Here is a 16,688-nt window from a genome sequence, read left to right as displayed (position 1 = left end):
TTCTCTGACAACTTCTGCTCAATGTGCCGCAGCAATCAAAAAATGAAGAGAATGTTCAGAACCATTAAGAAAGGCATAAATAAATAGACAGAAAATATATTGCCTCTCTATAAATCCATGATGTTCCCACACCTTAAATACTGTGTGCAGTTCTGGTTGCCCCATCTCAAAAAAGATTCATTTGAATTAGCAAAAGGACAGAGAGGAATAAAAAAACTATGTAGAGATATGGAACAGCTAGAAGAAGAAGAGAGATTAAAATGATTAGGACTGTTCTGCTGGGAAAAGAGATGGCAAAAGGGGGATAGGATAGATGTCTACAAAATCATGGGTTATGTGGAGGAAGTAAGCATGGAAGTGTTATCTACCCCTTCACAAGAGCCAGGGGTCACCCATGAATTTAATAGGCTGCAGGTTTCAAACAAACAAAAGAAAGCACTTTTTCACACATTGCACAGCCTGTGGAGCTCATTGCCACGAGGTGCTGTGAGGTCCAAAACTATAACTGATCCAAAAAGAATTAGATAAGTTCCTGGAGGTTCATAAATAGCAATTAGCCGAGATAGTCAGGGACAGAGCCCCATGCTCTAGATGTCTCTAAACCTCTGATCATGAGGTGCTCCCTCTGTTATACAGCTGCCATAACCCCACCCTAGCAGATCCCCAGGGGCTGCTCCGTTTGGGAGGCCAATGGGGGCTAGTGCTGCCACCTAGGGGCGTGGTCCTGTAACATGAGTGATAGAGGCCCATGCTTGGAGCTAGAGCTGGGCTGAAACGAGAGGTTTTCTCCCCCATGAAAAATATTGACCCAATCTCAAATGTTTCCCTTTTCATCGATTTTTGGGGGTGAGGATGAGATTTCATAGAAAGCAGCTAATTTTTCTCTGAGTGCTAAGTTGCCAGGATGAGGCCCATCTGTAGCTGCCTGGATGCCAGTTATCCCATCTCTGTGCAGTCCCCTCCACACTGTACAACACCTACTTCAGTCGATCTTGCAGGCAGCGGCTACTGTTAGAGGCCCTGGTGGCACATCTGTGATGAGCCTGTGCTAGGAGGGAGCTGGAGAGGGTCCTAGAGCAGCTGTGGAGACCCGGGATTGTGGTTGGGTGGGTCTAGCTGAGATCTGAGCATAACTATGGGGATCCCTGGATCCTGGGTCCCCCTTTTCAGTCCTTGGGGAGAAGGGAAGGGAACCCCCCTCCTGGAATGATGCGAGGGAAATTCCCAGGTAGGAAGCCATGTGGAATCTCTCCTTCCTGGCCTGCACCCTGGGTTTGTAATGCAGGAAAGGGGGCTGCCAGGGAGAAATCTGGTCCTATATTATTATTATTATTCTATTTTATTTCAGCAAGATCACAGCGGTGACAGCAGCATTGTTACCACTCGGCCACCCACGAGGCAGCCCTGTGAATAATCAGAACCATACATGCAGCGATGACAAGCCCGGATTCCAAAAATAGAGCCTGTGGGAAGGCTTCCACTGCAGTCCAGTTGGGTAACATCTCCAGGCATCCCCTGTGATTTGACCTCCTGCGCTTTACCATTGGCCAGGATGGGAGTCAAAGCTGGTGCACACTAAGCTAAGCAGCAGAGATTCCCTGATGGCTGAGTGGACCCCAGGGGAATGTGCAAACATGCTTCATAAAGACACCTGCCTCCTATCTGAACAGATACCGACTGATGCCTGTGCAACATCACAGATGATTCCTTCTCCTTTTGGGTGAAGACCCTTGCTGTCAGCGGCTCCCCTTCTAGCAGGAATTGGGTACGTTGGCAGGTTTCACAATCTTTAAAATGTGAAGTGAAGGGGAATTGGCTGCAAGCTGTTTATATTTGCAGATGTTCTGAGCAGCGGCAGAGGACTCAGCTGGGCTATCGGGGTGACTCAGGGATGCAGCTGGAGGGCAGGCAGCACTAGATAGCTTGGGAACCCCTCCCCTACATCTGCCCATGCTCCAGGCTGGGATATTCAAGCTACACAGAAATCTGACACTCAAAGCACACTCGGAGTGTTAAAACTCCAGTGCCCCAAGTCAGGATTTGTCTAGGAGTCACATTTCTAGAGGTGCCGTGTGCTCTGGCCCGATCCTGCCAGAGGCTGTGCAAAAGGAGACCACACAGAATCTCAGAGGAGACCCCACAGAATTCAGAACCTGGTCCTAAAAATGCTGCCAAGAGGCAGTGACATAATTCGGACTGTCAGGAGTGGAGAAAATATACAACGAGTCTATGAAACACGTTTATAAATAGTTTCAACTCAGGACAGAGAAATACAATGTCCATTTTCATCATGCACTTGCCATGTGTTTCTACACATGTCTTGATACAATGGGCCACACTCAGAAGTGGAGGTTTAAAAAGTGAGTCTGTGTGAAGGTCACAACTGTAATATGACACAATGCTTAAGTAGATATCAATGGAGTCAAGAGATGAGCAGGATTCAAAGAGAGACTGGATTGTTATAAGAGGCACCAGTGAGATTGTTTTTAAAAAAATCTTGGACAGGCTCTAAACCTTCTTGATTTGCACCACAAAATATGGCTAAGTAATGGGTTTCTGGGGAAACTTTCCCTGGGAGAAGGTTATCTCAGAGCTGCCTATTGCAGGGCTTCTTCCACCTTCCACTGAAACAAATGTAGCTGCCACTGGACACCGGGATATATGGACAGAGCTGATCCAGTCTGGCCGTGCCCGTCTTCCTATCAATGTAAATCAAAGACTATATTTTTGCTGATCTTCCTTGAGCTCTTGGGAATCTCTCGACTTGCACTGAGAGCAGAAAGGTGTCTAGGTAAATATCATCTAGTCTCCTGTTCTTTTTCCTTTCAGGAAGGAAAGTTCAAAACGTCTTGGACGTGCCCGGTACATTATGTCGGCTGTCAATGACACCAACTCTGCAGTGTTCCTGCTCACCGGGATACCTGGGCAGGATGACGTTCATCTCTGGATCTCTGTCCCCTTCTGCTTAGTGTATGCTATTTCGATAGTAGGAAATTCAGTCATTCTGTTCATTGTAAAAACAGATCCAAGCCTCCATGAGCCCATGTACATTTTCCTTTCCATGTTGGCCATCACAGACCTTGGCTTATCGATAGCCACCATACCAACGATACTCAGTGTATTCTGGTTTAACTCTAGGAAAATCAGCCTCAGTGCCTGTTTTGCTCAGCTGTTCTTCATCCACTCGCTTTCGTTCATTGAATCCTCTGTGCTCCTTTTGATGGCCTTTGACCGTTTTGTTGCGATCTATAACCCGCTGAGATATGCTTCTATTCTAACCAGGCAGAGAATAGCTAAGATGGGACTGGTGTGTGTGCTAAGAGGAGTATCCGTAGAGTTCCCGGTCCCCTTTCTCCTAAAACGGTTCCGATACTGTCGAGCCAATATCCTCTCCCATTCCTACTGCCTGCACCAGGACGTCATGAAGATGGCTTGTTCAGACATCACCATCAACAGCATCTATGGCTTGTTCATAATAGTCTCCACGGTGGGTTTGGACTCGCTGCTTATCCTGCTATCATATGTGATGATCTTCAAAACAGTGCTGAGCATTGCATCTCATACACAACGGATCAGGGCCCTGAACACCTGCTTCTCTCACCTCTGTGCCGTCCTGCTCTTCTACACACCAATGATCGGCCTGTCTGTGATACACAGATTTGGGAAGGGCTCTTCTCCCTTACTTCAGATTCTCCTGGGTTACATCTACGTGCTGGTCCCACCACTGATTAACCCAATCGTGTACAGTGTGAAAAGCAAACACCTTCGTGTGAGGATAATCAGGGCATTCATCAAATGAATGGTTAGTTCATCACCAGGCTCCAGCGCTGGTGACATAGGAGACGAACACAGGCCACCTGGACCTTACACTTGAGCTGACATGAGTTACTGATCTTCACTCTGTAGGGAGATGTTCAGATGGGGTCTAAGGCATGAGGCTAGCTGAGAGGTACTGATATGGGAGGACAGTGCACTGGGGAAAGGAGACCAAGGCAGGCAGCAGCATTTACAAAGTGACTGTGTCCGTGGAAAGCCAGGGGACTGGTGGGATTTTGCCCCATTAAGAGCTGTACCGGTCACTGCTGTGACCTTAAAATGTATGTCAATGCAGTCAATAAAGAGAAGGGAAGGGGACGTTGTTTCCCATTACACCTGGCCTGTCACTGTCTCATCTGAAAAAAGCTGCAGAGCTGTTCTGCAGTCACAGTCCTGGTCCTTCCTGAGGGCTCTGGGTTCTTTGTGAACCATGGGCACTTCACCAGGTGTGGACAGGGCCATTCAAGGGGCATGGACACCCACCCTTCCCTTATGCCTTCAGCCAGGTGCTTGTGACTGTGTCTTGTCAGAGACATGATTAACATAGGAACCCCAGGAGAAGCCATTCATGCATCCCCTCCCACACTGATGCCTCTGCACACTGCACCCCTGCTGAGTTCACCCACATGGGACTGCAATGCTCCCTAGCTAGAGTAGGTCTGCGTGTGCTGGTGACACACAGCAATGCTGGCAAGCGACTCAGGCTTAGGTTCCATCCCCGTTCACTCCGTTGGTGCTGCCCCAGCAATGCAAAGGGGTGGAAACAGGTCTCAGCTCCTCCACAGAGGCCCAGCTAGCTCCTATCCCAGCCCAGCCCAGTCGTGTAGGGCGACCACCTTTTCAAAAGGAAGAAGCGTGTGAATGGCAGGAGCCCCGTCTGCTCTGCGACCCCACCCCGTCCACTCCTCCTCCCCTCAGTCTCTGCTCACTGGCCAGGCTGGAAACCAAAGAGGGACGATCGTAAAAGCTGCCCAGGGAGCCAGAATCAATGTGAGGAACCTCAGACCCTTCACCTGTGTTCTGCAAGGAGGCCCATGAGCAGCACCCGGCCTGTCTTCCCAACCCCCAGGAAGCTCCCCACAGTGAAGGTGGAGAGTCTGTGTCTCCCCATAGTGGCATGGGCTCCCTGGGAAGCTCCTACCGTGGCCCAGCAATAGGCTAGATGGAGGGCAGAGCCTCAGGGGAAGAGGAGGAGCAGAGGGCAGCCTTTAGGGGAAGGGGGTTGGACTAGATGACCTCCTGAGGTCCCTTCCAACCCTGAGATTCTATGATTCTATGATTCTAAGTGAGGCAGGGTTCAGGGCCTTGGGGTAAGAGAAGGGCAGAAGGTGCGGCAAGCAGGCGTGGTGGGAGACTCCTGAGTAAATGAGGAGGATGGGGCTAGATGGTAGGAGAGCCTGTGTTTTGGACAAGACTGAATTAATGTGAATCCACAAAGGGGACTCTTGTTTTAGGCACTCCAGGCTGAGAGTAAGTCATGGCAAGGACCTTAGAGGGAAGAGTCGGGCGCCTGAAGGGCTACGTCAGGCCACCAGGGGCACTCTGCTGTGGCACCTGTGCGGGGATTTGGCCAGAGTGGGCTGTGCTCTTGGATGTCATGACCACCAGGTGGAGCTCCACCCAGCCCCCAGGCTGCTCTAAACTCAACGGAGGCAGGGGGAGAACAGGCCAGACAATCAAACCCCTCTAACTAGTTCCTTGCTATCCCTGCTCTCTGCAGCACAGGGGGTAGCTCTGCTGGTGCAGGAGAGAATATTGGTGGGCCTGTCACTGCTCAGGTGGCTTGCCCTGTGGTCTGGGCGCGGCTGTGCGACACAAGAGATCTGGGTTTGATTCCCTTTCCATATGTGACTGTGCTCAAGCCATTGAATGTCTCTGAGCCTCTGCACAGGTGGATAAGAGCCCTTTGTAATACAGACACAGCTGAGCAGTACAGTGACTGGGCCCAGGCTCACACAGGTTTCAGCACAGGCTGCTTCCTCAAGAAAGGAGCAAACAGATGGGAAGATGCTCCCAGAGACACAGGGAAACTAGGCTGGTCCAAAGATCTTGGCTTCACAAAAGAATGAATGTTCAGTCAGTTCTGTTTCTCTATGCCCAGAACAAACCCTGTCTAACTCAGCTTGCAGTAATACATGAGGTAGATGTGTGACAGCTGCCTGGTATTTTAAAGCCATTTTTTCTAATGCTTTTTTTCTGTTTGCTAATAAACCTACTAGTTTTAAGGAGGCTGAGGGTGCCTGTATAGCTCTGGTCACAAGCACCTGAAGAGAAGAGACTGAGGTGTCCCTTCAAACCTGCATGGTGATAAGTATGGTATTGTTCCCAGCTTGAAGAGTGTGACTATTGTAAGACTCCCCCCAAGACAGGAAAAGACCTGGTTCAGAGGGTAAAGAGACCATATATCCCAGTTTTACTGTGACAATCCCAATTCTTCATGGCTAGTGTCTCTCCTTGGTGAGTGCCTATAAACATTCAGAGCAGCAACCTGTTCAAGTTGGAGCCAAGATAACAATCCACTCAAGATAATGGGCTTGTCTTCACTACGGGGTAGATCGACTCATGCTGATTGATCCACCCGGGGTCGATTTAGCGGGGCTAGTGAAGACCCACTAAGTCAACCGCTAATCACTCTCCCATCGACACCAATACTCCACCAGAATGAGATGAGTAAGCGGAGTTGATGGGGGTGTTTTTTCTGTCGATTCAGCATGTTGTGGACCCCACAGTAAATAGATCTAAGCTACATTGATTTGAGTTACACTGCTAAAATAACTCAAATTGTGTAGCTTAGATAGACCTGTCCCCATAGTGTAGACCTGCCCAATGATTCATAGTTTCAGAATTTAAGACCAGATGGAGTCATTAGATAACCTAGTCCAGGGATTCTCAACCTGGGGGGCAGACCCCCTTTGAGGTGTGTGGAATGTATTCAGAGGGAGGCGGGGGGCTTGAGAAGTTTTAGGGAAAAAAACTTAGTGAACACATTTTACCCACAGCAATGAATGACTCTCCTGTATCAACAACTGGTTAAAAGCTAGGAAACAAAGTGTAGGACTAAACGGTCAGTTTTCAGAAAGGAGGGAGAGGTAAATAATGGTGTACCCCAAGGATCTGTACTGGGACCAGTGCTGTTCAACATATTCATAAATGATCTGGAAAAAGAGGTAAAGAGTGAGATGGCAAAATTTGCACATGATACAAAATGTTGTGTCTGGGCAAGCAAATTGGCAGATGAAATTCAGTGTTGATAAATGCAAAGTAATGCACATGGGGAAACATAATCCCAACTATACATATAAAACAGTGGGGTCTAAATGAATTGTTAGCACTCAAGAAAGAGATCTTGGGGTCATTGTGGCCAGTTCTCCGAAAACATCTGCTCAATGTGCAGCAGTAGTGAAAAAAGCTAACAGAATTTTGGAAATTATTAAGAAAGGGATTGGTAATGAGACAGAACATATCATATAGCCCCGTGTAAATCCATGGTATACCCACACCTTAAATATTGTTTAAAGTTTCGGTTGCCCCATCTCAAAAAACATATATTTCAATGGGGAAATACAGAGAAGGGCCTCAACATTTTTTGGGGTATGGAACAGCTTCTGTATGAAGATAGATTAAGAAGTCTGGGACTGTTAAATCTGGAAAAGAAATGACCAAGGTGGGGATATGATAGAGGTCTAATCATGAGTGGTGCGGAAAAAGTGAATCAGAAAGTGTTATTTACCCCTTCACCTGAATAAGGGCTCACCTAATGAAGATAATAGGCAACAGGTTTGGAACAAACAAAAGAAAGTACTTTTATTCACACAACGCACAGTCAGCCTGTGGAACTCATTGCCAACTGATGTTTTGAAGGCCAAAAGTATAACTGGTCCAAAAAGAATTAGGTAAGTTGATGGAGGACAGGTCCATCAATAGCTGTTAGTCAAGATGGTCAGGGATACAGCCCCATCCTCTGGGTGTCTCTAAAACTCTGGCTGCTGGAAACTGGGAGCAGACGACAGCATATGGATCACTCGATGATTGCCATGTTTTGTTCGTTCCCTGTGAAGAATGTACAGGCTCTGGTCCGAAGACAGGACACTGGGCTAGATGGAACAATGGTCTGAATAAATATGGCCGTTCTTCTGTTCCTAAATTGTGCCACTGGTGGAGGGACTACTGCAGACCAGCCTTTTTGAGGGGCTCCCTCTGCTGACATAGCCACCCTAGCAGACCTTCTGGGCTGCTCTGTGTAAGAAGCTGATGGGGAGGGTGAGTGCTGCCACCTAGGGTCATAATTCTATAGCACGAGGGGCAGAGGCTCATGGGCTGAGCTAGAGTCGGGCTGGAAAACAGAGTCCCCCTGCCCTCCTCACCCCATGAAATGTTTCCTTTTCATCCTTTCTGGGGGGTGAGGTTTCATACAGAATGGATATTTTTTCTCTGAAAGCTCAGCTGCCAGGATGCTGCCCAGCTGCCTGGATCCCCAAAAGAAATTGGAGGTTTTTCATCTGCATCTTCCTTATAATATAAATGAAGGTTGCACTGAAGGAGTCTATGGCTGCACTCTGGGTATGGAAAGGTCTAAACTTTCCAACCAGTCCATGGCTGGGCTATTGTGCTCATCAGCTACTCTAACCAGCCTTCCCATCTCTTTGCAGTTCCCTGCACCCTGTACAAGGCCCCTTCAGCGGATCCTGTGGGCAGTGGCTGCTGTGACATGCCCTGGTACCACATCTCTGATGAACCTGTGCTAGCAGGGAGCTGGAGAGGGTCCTAGAACAGTTGTGGAGGCTCAGAGATTGTAGGTGGGTGGGCCTAGCTACCAGTGGTCTGTACCTAGCTTTGGGGATCCCTGGATTCTGGGGGGCGGGGGTGTCACTGTTTATTCCCCAGGGAAAAGGGAAGGGACCTCTCCTTTGAGAACAATCTGAGGAAATTTTCCCTATAGAGAGCCTTGTGGAATCTTCCTTCCCTGGCTGCACCATGGGTTTGCAATGCAGGACAGGGGCTGCTGGGGAGAAATGTATATCTATATCTATATCAATATTATTATTATTTATTTCAGCAAGATCACAGCTGTGACAGCATCATTGTTACCACTCAACTGCACCCAAGGTAGCCATGTGACTAATCGGAACCATATGAACAGTGACAACAAACCTGGATTCCAGGAATAGAACCTGCAGCAGGGCTGGTGCTGCCGTCCATTCAAGTAGGATCACCACACGGCCCCTGTGATTTGGCCTCCTGCAGTTTGCCCTTGGCCATAACGGGGGTTAAACCTGGTTCACACTAAGCCAAGCAGCTGAAGTTCCCTAATGGCCAGGTGGCCTCAAGGGAATGTGCAGACAGGCTTCATAAAGACAGTTCCCTCCCTGTCTGAACAGATACTGCCTGCTGCCTGTACAACCTCTTCAGTGACTCCTTGTCCTTTAGGGTGAGGACCTCTGGTGTCAGCGGCTCCCCTTCTAGCAGGAATTGGGTATGTTGGCAGGTTCCACTATCTTTGAAATGCAAAGTTTAGGGTAAAGGCTGCAAGCTGTTTCCATTTGCAGATGTTCTGTGCAGCGGCAGAGGACTCAGCCGGGCTGTCCGGGGTGACTCAGTGATGGGGATGGAGGGCAGGCAGCACTAGGTAGCTTGGGAACCCCTTGCCTACATATAACCAGGATCCTAGGTGGGCTGTTTAAACTACACAGAAATCTGAGACTCAAAGCAAGCTCAGATTGTTAAAAACCCAGGTCCCATTTCTAGAGGTGCCGTGTGCTCTAGGACTGATCCTGCCAAGGCTGAGCCAGAGGAGACCCCACAGAATGTCAGTGACTAGTTCCCAAATCTCCTCAGGTTTATTTGCTCCTGAAAATTTTATCAGCCAATGCCTTTTCAAAGGTTTTATTCTCTGGCTCGACTGTGAATGCAGAAATCCAGAGCTGTGTTGCTCTGTGGCAACAGGGCTGATAACCCAGCTCTGGACAGACTCCCAGGGCTGGCAAAACAAGCTGTGTGATGTAGATGGAGCCCAGAAATAGGCTCTTCCCAGCTTGTAGCTCCGGTGTTGTCTCCCAGTTTCCCTGAAGAGCTTATCGAGAGATGGCTTTTCTCGAATCCAATACAGCCATAACATCAACATCCCAGTAGTTTACCCAATGTAGCTATACAGCAAACATCCGCAGAACTGGGTTAACACACACATTCATTACGGCAGCTCAGCTCCATTTTTGTCACAATGCCGGTCCTGGGTGCTACAGATTTTATGCGTACAGGACATAGACAGTCAGAGAGAGAGAGAGAGACAGACAGACAGACAGAGCAATAGACGACTTACCTGTGGGAAATCAAGTTGCATTTCCATGAACATTCATGCATTTGACTTTCAAATTCAGTTCCTGCAAACCCACATCATGTCTGAATAACAGGTGCTGGGGTTACTATGTACTAGAGAGTGAGAGCTCTGGGAATGGATATTCTCTATAATGACCCCAATGCCGGTTACCACTCCGGATACAGGCTGCAGACTGACAGAACAGAACCTGAGGAGAATCAGTCAGCTATTAACCCAGGGACAGAGGAGCTATTAGACTTCTGTTTGCTGACAAGCGACTGACTGAGGGCTGAGACACTGGGATCTTTTCATGTTGTGAAGAAATCCAGATGACAGATGCTACATTTTAAGTCCCACTCTAACCTGAGAAATCACCTCCGAAAGAAGATCAGAAGCAAAAGAATGGGTTGACGTACAGATGTGCAAATGTTATGCCAAAACTTTTCATTGTAATACAAATATTACAAACCAAACATCCATGACATGCCGGTATGTCAAAAGGCAGCAGCAGAGTTGTTAGAATCTCTACAGGAAGGGGCAGCAGTAACGTGTAAGCAATTTATGCCCCTTACATTTTACATGAGCGTGGCTGAAGTGACTTGCACACTCAGCTGGATATTAGAGCAAACAGTTTTTGTACGATTTACCCATTTTCTCCATCAACCTCTTCCCCACCCAACTGAAGTAACAGTCTGTGTTAGCTTGTAACTTGCCACATATTTGCAGACCCCTGCGTGGGGAGAGGATGAAGTTCCTGAGAGCATGATGAGAGACCTGTAGGATGATTGAACTCTTTGGATTCAGTCAGCCCTGGGCAGGCAAAGCACTTCAGCTTCAGATTCTTGGGGCTCTGAGTATGTCACCACGAGCACTTGTGAAGGGAAAGTTAACAGAGCCCGGTTCACACATGTAAATCTGGAGTGCGGTAGTTTATGGCAATGTTATTGAATTAAAATCCTAGCTCGAAGAATGTATCCCATGTGCTGCAAAGAGGAAGTGGCTTAATTTGGACTCTCAGGCATGGAGAAAAAAAATATAATGAGGCAAAGAAACACATTTATAAATAGCTTTAATGCAGAAGAGATAAATACAATGACTATTTTCCTCATGAATTTCCCATGTGTTTATTTACATATCGTGATACAATAGGCCACACTCAGAAGTGGAGGACCAGAAAGGTGTCTGTGGTAAGGTCAATATTGTAAAATCACACAGTGCTCAAGCAGGCGGCGGAACTCCCAGCCACAAGACATCAATGGGCCAAGAGTTTAGCTGGACTGAAAGAGGGACTGGATTTTTATGTGTGTTTCCAGAAAATCCAATTCCAGTATTGAGGGTTGTTTTAAAAAGTCTTGGAAGGGCTCTAAACCTTCCTGATTTACATGACAAAATATGTCTAAATAGTGAGCGTTGGGGGAAACTTTCCCTCGGAGCAGATTATCTCAGAGCTGCCTATTACAGGGCTCCTTCCACCTTCCTCTGAAGTTTCTGGAACTGGCCACTGGATACTGGACTAGATGGACTGCAGGTCTGATCCAGTCTGGCAATGCCTATCTTCCTATCAATGGTGTAAATCCAAGAGTATGTTTTTGATAATTCTCCTTGAGCTCCTGGAAGTCTTTAGCTTTGCACTGAGAGCAGAAAAATGTCTTGTTAAATACCATCTAGTCTCCTGTTCTTTTTCCTTTCAGGAAGGAAAGTTCAAAACTCCCTGGACCTGCCCAGTACAGTATGTCAGCTGTCAATGACACCAAATTCAAATCTGCAGTGTTCCTGCTCACCGGGATACCTGGGCAGGAAGACGTCCATCACTGGATCTCCATCCTCTTTTGTTTCATGTATGTTATTTCAATATTAGGAAATTCAGTCATTCTGTTCATTATTAAAACAGATGCAAGCCTCCATGAGCCCATGTACATTTTCCTTTCCATGTTGGCTGTCACAGACCTTGGCTTATCGATAGTCACAATACCAACGATCTTGGGCATATTCTTGTTTAACTCTAGGGAGATCAGCTTTGATGCCTGTTTTGCCCAGCTGTTCTTCATACACTCGCTTCAATTCATTGAATCCTCCATGCTCTTGCTCATGGCCTTTGACCGTTTCATCGCAATCTGTAATCCATTGAGATATGCTTCCATCTTAACCCTGCCGAGAATAGCTGAGATGGGATTTGTGTGTGTGCTAAGAGGGATGGTCCTAGTATTCCCAGTCCCCTTTCTCCTAAAACGGTTCCAATATTGTCGAGCCAATGTCCTCTCCCATTCCTACTGCCTGCACCAGGACGTTATTAAGATGGCTTGTTCGGACATAACATTCAATAGCATCTATGGCTTGTTTGTTACACTGTTAACGGTGGGTTTGGACTCGCTGCTCATATTCTTCTCTTATGTGATGATCCTCAAAACAGTGCTGAGCATCGCGTCCCAGGCGGAGTGCCTCAGGGCCTTGAACACCTGCGTCTCCCACCTCTGCGCCGTCCTGCTCTTCTACACTCCAGAAATTGGCTTGTCTGTGTTACACAGATTTGGGAAGGGTTCTTCTCCCTTGCTTCAGATTCTCCTGGGCTACATTTACTTGCTGGTCCCACCTCTGATTAATCCAATTGTGTACAGCGTGAAAAGCAAACACCTTCGTTCTAGAATAATCAGGGTGTTCATCAAATGAAGGGTCAGTTCATCACCTGGCTCCAGCACTGGTGACACGGGGGACAAAAGATACAGGTCACCTAATCCAACCTGGACCCTTGCATCTAAGATGAGATGATCTACTAATCTCCACTCTGTAGAGAAAGGTTCAGGTGGCATCTAAGGACAGAGGCCGGTGAAGGAGGACAGCTCACTGGGGGATGGAGACCAAGGCAGGCAGCAGCATTTACAGAGTGACTGTGTTTGTGGAGAGCCGTGGACCGTGGGATGTTGGCCCATAAAGAGCCGTATCGGTGGCTGCTCCCCTCTCAGAACTCCTGTCTATACAGTCAATAAAGAGAAGGGATGTGGATGTTGGTTCCTATTACACCTGGTCTGTCATTGTCCCGTCTCTGGTTAAACATCTATGAGCTATGAAAAAAGCTGCAGAGCTGTTCTGCAGTCACAGTCCTGGCACTTCCTGAGGACTCTGGGTTCTGTGTGATCCGTGGGTGCTGCACCAGCTGTGCACAGAAGCTGTTCAAAGGACAAGGACACTCACAATTGCCCCATAGCTCAGCCAGGCGCTTGTGACTGAGTCGTGTCAGAGACATGATTCATACAGAAGCCCCCGGAGAAGCCATTCAGGCAGCCCACCCCTGCCACCCCTGTTGATGGCTCTAGGCACACCACACACCTGCTGATCCCAACCCCAAACGGCAGAGCAGAGCTGTGTGTGTGAGTGGGGGTCTGACATACAAGAGTCCTGGCAAAGGGCTAATGCAAAGGGGTGGAAACAGGCCTCAGCTCCCCAAGAGAAGCACGGTTAACTCCTATCCCAGCCCAGCCCATTCAATGCAGGGAGAGCACCTTTTCAGAAGGGAAAAGTAGGACACATGTAGGATCCCCATCTTTTCTCTGACCCCACCCCTGCCCTCTTCTTCACCTCAAATCTCCACCTCCTGCCCCTCCTCTTTTCCCCAAGCCCTACCCACTGGCCAGGCCAGAAGCCAGAGCCAGGCCAAGGTAAGAGCAGCCCAGGGAGAAAGGGCTGCTGAGGGGGATGGGGGGGGGACCCTGGAACCACCTGCCCTGGGATGGTGGAGGGGCCTTTGGGGAAAGAGGACCAGGGGCAGGGCCTCATTGTGAGGGGGACTTAAGTACCTACTCATCTCCCCCCCGCCACCACCAGGAAGAACTGGCACCACCCACGAGGTAGGTGGGGAGTGGTACTGCAGAGAATTCAGGCTTGGACAGAGTGAGCTGAGCTCTTGGGAGCCGTTACCACTGGGCGTGTGACAGATTTTCGGTACCAATCTGCCTGGAGCGTCAGGTGATCAGGCTGACGCCGCAGGATCGTTTGGGGAGGAGATGACATAACACGCCAAGTGTTTAAATTTTTAAAGCTTTATTAATAAAATAATAAAATACAGCAGAGAGTGCTGGGAACACGCCCACGTCACTCAGGGGAAGAAAGAAAGCATTAGAGCCCCAATCCCTAACCCACTTTCATATTCACACATGCACTACTCAAAGCTGGCCAGGCCTGGTGTAACATAAGAAAAAGAGGGGAAGGGGTGGACAGGAGTTCTTGCCCTGGGCCCAGGTCGTCTGGGGAATCCGCTGTCATTTCCAAATTGCTCCAGCTCTTGGGAGGGTTTTTAAGTCCTGGGTTCCTTTGGGGTTGTCATCATCCAGGTCCCTCTATGCCTGGTGCTCTCTGTGCCAGTCCCAATCGGCTTGCTGTGGCCTTCTTGGCTGCCCAAAACACACCGGCTCTGGAGAATTTGTTTTCCCTTCTGTTGGCCTGCACCATCGCTGCCTCATTTGCTCTGTTTTCGCTGCTATTTTTGCAGCTTTGCTCAACTTAGTTCTTCTCTTTTCATGGCTGCTCAGGCAAATTCAAGCCCCCATCTTTCTCGGCTGTCAGCTAAGTCTCGGCTGTGAGTCTCGGCCAGTGTCTTATCTTCAGACTGAGCTTGCTAGTTGCAGTGTTGAATTAACCTGTTCTCTGCTTAATTTTTTCTTTTTCCCCTCTCTTGGCTTCTTGTACTCCTGCAAACGAATGTTTTATTCCCCACTGACACACCTTTGACCCACCCCAAAATGCGTTTTGATGCTCGCAACAGCACTAGCCACATACAATGCTGATCTGCCTTCCCAGGGGACTCCCTGAGGGTGGGGGCCATTGGGGTCTGACAGGTGGAGGTCAGCCTAGCCCCCAGGCTGCTCTAAACTCTGCTCAGGCAGGGGGACAACAGGCCAGCGAATCAAACCTCAGTAACTGGCTCCTTGCCATCCTCGCTCTCTGCGGTGTAGAGAGGAGTCATGAGACATGCACAAGCTGGGTAAGCAAGGCCATGCAAATTCTTAATAGAAAGGGGTGTGACCGAAGCCCAGCTCCAAATGCCTGCTGCTAGCTTCCTATTGGACCCAAACAACCTCCTCCCCATATCCAGCTTGGTGGTGATGGAAATTTGGATGCAGGGTGGAAGGTCTCTTTCCAGCACTAGAGTGGCTCTCATTGCTCATGGAGCAGATGGGGTCAGGATCAGACAGACGTGCATTGAAGCAGGGCTCTGTTCGTCCAGGCAACACTCTCCAGATCCTTCTCTCTCTGAAAGCACGTCCTGATTCCCCCTCTTACTGCCGAGCTGCAGGAGGAGCCCAGAACTCCTTTGTCAAAGGGGGCTGTGCTAATGACAGGCCTCATCACCGAGGGGTATTGGGAAGAGTTCAGGTTCTCCACCAGTGCTCCAAATCACCTGTATGAGGCAAACAGAGCTGAAATCTCTGTAAGGCACTTAGCTGTGGCCCCGAGCACCTTTCAATCTGTAACATATTTACCAGCATAACACCCCTTGCAGTAGGACAGAGCTATTAACACCACTTGGCCGAACTTCCCCTGCTGGTCACCCCCATGTTCCGAAAGAGGACACAGCCCCCTGCCCTACACTACAAGGCCCCAGACCCAGACCCTTAAAGAAACAGTAGCCTGGGGTTTCCCAGACCTTTAACTATTACCAGGGACCACTTTCCTTTCTCCCAGGAGCTGCCTCTACTAGGTCTCTGTCAGCTCCAAAAGTCACAGGAAGCTTAAAGGGCCACACCCTGGAGCAAAGGTTGACTGACCCCTCTAATCTTCCTTACCCTTAAAGGGGAGAGTGTCCAACACACCACCTCTAATAGCCACTGAATTAGGGTGATCAGCCATCCCAAACTGGGTGGGGGAGTTCCAAATTGCAGAGTTTGATTCCTGGTCCCAGGCTAAATGACTCCAGGATAACATTTGTCCCAAATTCCTTGTAATGATCCACAACTCCCCTTTCCAGGTAGAGAGGTTGAGGTGGTCCTTAGCGCCCCCTTGTTATGAAGCCCCACCCCTGCTCCTCTTTCCCCAGAGGCCCTGCCCCCAGCTAGAGGCAGGTGGAGGGTCCAGGGTTCTCCACAGTGGGCCAGGATCCCCGGGATGCTCTTATCAAGGACTGGTTCTGGGTTCTGGCCTGTCCATTGAGTGGGGTTTTGGGGGAAGAAGATGGACAGGAGTGGGTCATAGAGGTGGTGGGGCTCCTACCCATGTCCTGATTTTGCCTTTTGAAAAGGTTATCCCCCTACCATGGATGGGCTAGGATCTAGCTGTGCCTCTATTGGGGAGCTTAAGACTGTTTCCACTCCTTTGCAAGGAGCTGGGGCAGCACAAACAGAGGAGACTGGGATGGAACCTGGGCCTGAATCTCTTGCCAGGACTCCTGTGTGTCAGACCTTCATTCACACTCGCAGCTCTGGCCTGCCTTCGGGGGTATTACGGTCAGCTGGGGGTGCACTACATAGGTGTGTGGTGTGCAGAGCCATCAACGGGGGCGTAGGGAGTGTGCTGCCTACATGGCTTTTCCTGGAGCGCCTGTGTTAATCAGGTCTCTGACATGACTCAG

The 16,688-nt window shown here is 49.0% G+C and overlaps 2 protein-coding genes across 2 annotated transcripts; both read left to right on the top strand.

Annotated features, from left to right (window-relative positions):
- The first annotated feature begins 2,847 nt into the window (after positions 1-2,847).
- LOC123349126 (olfactory receptor 51G2-like) lies at positions 2,848-4,062 on the top strand. Its single transcript, XM_044986912.1, has one exon. It carries the CDS (start codon positions 2,870-2,872, stop codon positions 3,797-3,799), a length of 930 nt encoding a protein of 309 aa, XP_044842847.1. The 5' UTR covers positions 2,848-2,869; the 3' UTR covers positions 3,800-4,062.
- A 4,970-nt stretch (positions 4,063-9,032) lies between these two features.
- Positions 9,033-12,796, top strand: LOC123374360 (olfactory receptor 51G2-like). The gene is made up of 2 exons (XM_045024242.1): positions 9,033-9,289; positions 11,821-12,796. The coding sequence occupies exon 2, from the start codon at positions 11,861-11,863 to the stop codon at positions 12,794-12,796; it is 936 nt and encodes a 311-aa protein (XP_044880177.1). The 5' UTR covers positions 9,033-9,289; positions 11,821-11,860.
- The last annotated feature ends 3,892 nt before the right edge of the window (positions 12,797-16,688 follow it).

This window comes from Mauremys mutica, chromosome 1 (assembly GCF_020497125.1).
Source record: "Mauremys mutica isolate MM-2020 ecotype Southern chromosome 1, ASM2049712v1, whole genome shotgun sequence".
Classification (NCBI taxonomy): domain Eukaryota; kingdom Metazoa; phylum Chordata; order Testudines; family Geoemydidae; genus Mauremys; species Mauremys mutica.
The sequence above is the reverse complement of the archived record's forward strand: the minus strand, read 5'-3'. Positions and strand labels throughout refer to the sequence as shown.